The sequence below is a fragment of the Bison bison genome, unplaced genomic scaffold (assembly GCF_000754665.1).
Source record: "Bison bison bison isolate TAMUID 2011002044 unplaced genomic scaffold, Bison_UMD1.0 scf7180017864072, whole genome shotgun sequence".
In the NCBI taxonomy this organism is placed as follows: domain Eukaryota; kingdom Metazoa; phylum Chordata; class Mammalia; order Artiodactyla; family Bovidae; genus Bison; species Bison bison.
Window position 1 is genome coordinate 5,705,309 of NW_011494644.1, and position 4,090 is coordinate 5,709,398.

General features: G+C 48.9%; 1 protein-coding gene across 2 annotated transcripts in view; it reads left to right on the top strand.

The window, feature by feature from the left end:
• SCNN1G (sodium channel, non-voltage-gated 1, gamma subunit) overlaps positions 1-3,733 on the top strand; it is a 30,313-nt gene extending 26,580 nt beyond the window's left edge. For both annotated transcript variants that reach the window (XM_010837197.1, XM_010837196.1), the window contains exons 12-13: positions 2,400-2,475; positions 2,769-3,733. In XM_010837197.1, coding sequence (XP_010835499.1) covers positions 2,400-2,475; positions 2,769-3,149 — 457 coding nt within the window. In that variant the 3' untranslated portion in view covers positions 3,150-3,733. The remainder of the gene's footprint in view (positions 1-2,399; positions 2,476-2,768) is intronic.
• Positions 3,734-4,090: the final 357 nt, after the last annotated feature.

Here is a 4,090-nt window from a genome sequence, read left to right on the forward strand (position 1 = left end):
ATGGACTGGTTGGATCTCCTTGCAGTCCAAGGGACTCTCAAGAGTCTTCTCCAACACCACAGTTCAAAAGCATCAATTCTTCGGCGCTCAGCTTTCTTCATAGTCGAACTCTCACATCCATACATGACCAGTGGAAAAACCATAGCCTTGACTAGACAGACCTTTGTTGGCAAAGTAATATCTCTGCTTTTGAATATGCTATCTAGGTTGGTCGTAACTTTCCTTCCAAGGAGTAAGTGTCTTTTAATTTCATGGCTGCAATGATTCAGCCATGAATGCAAAATCACCGTCTGCAGTGATTTTGGAGCCCCCCAAAATAAAATCTGACACTGTTTCCACTGTTTCCCCATCTATTTCCCATAAAGTGATGGGACCAGATTCCGTGATCTTAGTTTTCTGAATGTAGAGCTTTAAGCCAACTTTTTCAGTCTCCTCTTTCATCAAGAGGCTTTTTAGTTCTTCACTTTCTGCCATAAGGGTGGTGTCATCTGCATATCTGAGGTTATTGATATTTCTCCCGGCAATCTTGATTCCAGCCTGTGCTTCTTCCAGCCAAGCGTTTCTGCATCTGTACTCAGTTAAATAAGCAGCCTTGTTTAAATAAGCCAAGTTAAATATATACCCTTGACGTACTCCTTTTCCTATTTGGAACCAGTCTTTTGTTTCATGTCCAGTTCTAACTATTACTTCCTGACCTGCATACAGATTTCTCAAGAGACAGGTCAGGTGGTCTGATATTCTCATCTCTTTCAGAATTTTCCACAGTTTATTGTGACCCACACAGTCAAAGGCTTTGGCATAGTCAATAAAGCAGAAATAGATGTTTTTCTGGAACTCTCTTGCTTTTTCCATGATCCAGCGGATGTTGACAATTTGATCTCTGGTTCCTCTGCCTTTTCTAAAACCAGCTTGAACATCTGGAAGTTCACAGTTCACATATTGCTGAAGCCTGGACTGGAGAATTTTTAGTGTTACTTCACTAGCATGTGAGATAAGTGCAATTGTGCAGTAGTTTGAGCATTCTTTGGCATTGCCTTTCTTTGAAAGTGGAATGAAAACTGACCTTTTCCAGTCCTGTGGCCACTGCTGAGTTTTCCAAATTTGCTGGCATATTGAGTGTAGCACTTTCACAGTATCATCTTTCAGGATTTGAAATAGCTCAACTGGAATTCCATCACCTCCACTAGCTTTGTTCGTAGTGATGCTTTCTAAGGCCCACTTGACTTCACATTCCAGGATGTCTGGCTCTAGGTGAGTGATCACACCATCGTGATTATCTTGGTCATGAAGATCTTTTTTGTACAGTTCTTCTGTGTATTCTTGCCGCCTTGTCTTAATATCTTCTGCTTCTGTTAGGTCCATACCATTTCTGTCCTTTATCGAGCCCATCTTTGCCTGAAATGTTTTCTTGGTATCTCTGATTTTCTTAAAGAGATCTCTAGTCTTTCCCGTTCTGTTGTTTTCCTCTATTTCTTTGCATTGATCTCTGAGGAAGGCTTTCTTATCTCTCCTTAGAGTCTAATAATAAAGATAGACTTTGATCAAATCATTGAAAACTGTTAAACCAAGTATTGCAAAGTGATGACCCCTGAGCCAAATATGATTCCACCAATATAACCTGTTATTTCCAACTTTTCCTGAGAGATCAAAAATTCTGGCAACATTCACCTTCCATTTTTGCAAAGCACTGAAGAGTACTGAGTACTGGCTACCTTTCTGGGATAAGCATGAATTTTCTAGCTTGCCACAGTCCTAACAGGAGGGAATTTAGTACAGTGAGTGGTTAAGAGCACGAACTTTAAAGTCAGATGTAGCTAGGTTTGAATATCAACTCTACCAGTCATGAGCTGTGTAGTCTTGGGCAAGTTACTCAACCAATCTGTGTCTCAGTTTCCATGTCTGTAAAATGGAGATACCTGCCTTATAGGACTGTTGTGCGAATTAAACGAGTTAATTCACACAAGGTTCTTGGAAGAATGCCTGGCAACACAGGAAGTGGTCAATAAGTGCTAGCTATTATTATGGTTATTATCATTTTTCCCCTCTGGTTCGTTTACATCACTTACCTGTCTCCCAGACGTGTTTTAGATTGCCATCAGACAATCACGATTGCAGGGTTTAGTTGTGGGAGGGCAGCTGTGGGGACTGACTTAGTCTAGAGCTGGAGAAATGGTTTTTGAGTGAAGGGATGGCTTGAGTGACTAGGTCCCGGCTGGAGATGTGCTCTGTGGTGCACAAGGAACCCCATAAACCAGGTTCTAAGACACCCTATGGAGCTCAGAGCCTGGGCCTTGCTGGGGGCTGGGCCGGAGATACACAGCCATGCTGAGGGGCTGGCTATTTGCTAGAGCACAAAAGCCTCCAACTCACCTTGGCCCTGCCTATTGGAATTCTTACAGGACAGACTTGGCCAAACTCTTGATATTCTACAAAGACCTGAACCAGAGATCCATCATGGAGAACCCTGCCAACAGCGTGAGTGGCTCCCTTCTGAGACTGTCCTCGGTCTGCGACTTTGCCCATCTGCCTGGCCTCAGGGAGCAGAGTCAGACTGTGGGGGGTCCAGCCCAAGCTAGTAGGGCCACCAAAGGCCAACCAGGCCTCAGATCAGAATGGGCAGGGTAGGAGGGGACAGACAGCCTGCCCTTGTCTTCCCCAAACCTGTTCAGGGCCAGGGCTAACCAGTGGCTCCCTTGGGCCTCAGGGTCTTTGCATGAAGCCAGCTTGGTGGGATTCCCCTTGATCGTGTGCTTTGGCCTCCCTTGCAGATCGAACAGCTTCTGTCCAACATCGGTGGCCAGCTGGGCCTGTGGATGAGCTGCTCCGTTGTCTGCGTCATTGAGATCATCGAGGTCTTCTTCATTGACTCCCTCTCCATCATTGCCCGCCACCAGTGGCACAAAGCCAAGGGGTGGTGGGCCCGGAGACGAGCACCTGCCTGCCCTGAGGCTCCCCGTGCCCCGCAGGGCCGGGATAACCCCAGCCTTGACATAGACGATGACCTGCCCACTTTCACCTCTGCCTTGAGTCTGCCTCCAGCCCCAGGGTCCCAGGTGCCTGGCACACCACCCCCCAGATACAACACCCTGCGCTTGGAGAGGGCCTTCTCCAGTCAGCTCACAGACACTCAGGTGCCTGCTGAGTCCTGAGGCAGGGCGGGGAAGAAAGATGGAGCCAAGACCACCAGCCACGGTTGAGAACTTAGAGTCTCCAGCACACAGGGGGTGTCCTCCCCTCGCTGGGCTTTTCAGAGACATTGACTACGAGTCTGCTTTGAACAAGGTGGGCCTGGGCATGTGCAGGGGACCGTCGGACCCCTCCCAGCCGTACTCACGGCCGCCTAGGACAAGCTAGATCCTGCAGGCCAAACCCCTTAGCACACCTGCTACAGAGAGAGATGGGGCCAAGGAGATGGGGCCGGCCTGGACAAAGGCCAGGAGTGAAGCCTGACAGAGTTCTTGGCCAGATCTTGAGAGAAAGAGAGAGCAAGAGATTCCTCCAAAGCCCCAAGTTGGGGGTTTCAGCCACTCCTCCAGCCTGGGCTGGGACCCAAGGATGTGACTTTACGTGTTGAGGCCTGACATTCACTGCCTGGTGCCAAAGATAGGAGGAAGCTCTGGGCCTGGAGCTGGAGCTGTTTGTGAATAAACCATTCCTAGTCACTGACTTCGGAGAAGGCAATGGCAGCCCACTCCAGTACTCTTGCCTGGAAAAATCCCATGGATGGAGGAGCCTGGTAGGTTGCAGTCCATGGGGTCGCGAAGAGTCAGACAGGACTGAGCAATTTCACTTTCACTTTTCACTTTCATGTATTGGAGAAGGAAATGGCAACCCACTCCAGTATTCTTGCCTGCAGAATCCCAGGGACGGCGGAGCCTGGTGGGCTGCCGTCTATGGGGTCGCAGAGAGTCAAACACGACTGACGTGACTTAGCAGCAGCAACAGTCGCTGACATGGGGGCAAGGTCTGCTCTGAGCCCTCAGAAGGGAGCTGGCACAGGGTCCTTGGAGTGTTAGAGGGGAAGGGGGCTCTATGGGGGCACCTAGGGGTGTGACAGGAGGACCTCACTCTGAGCTGGGGCAGGGAGGGG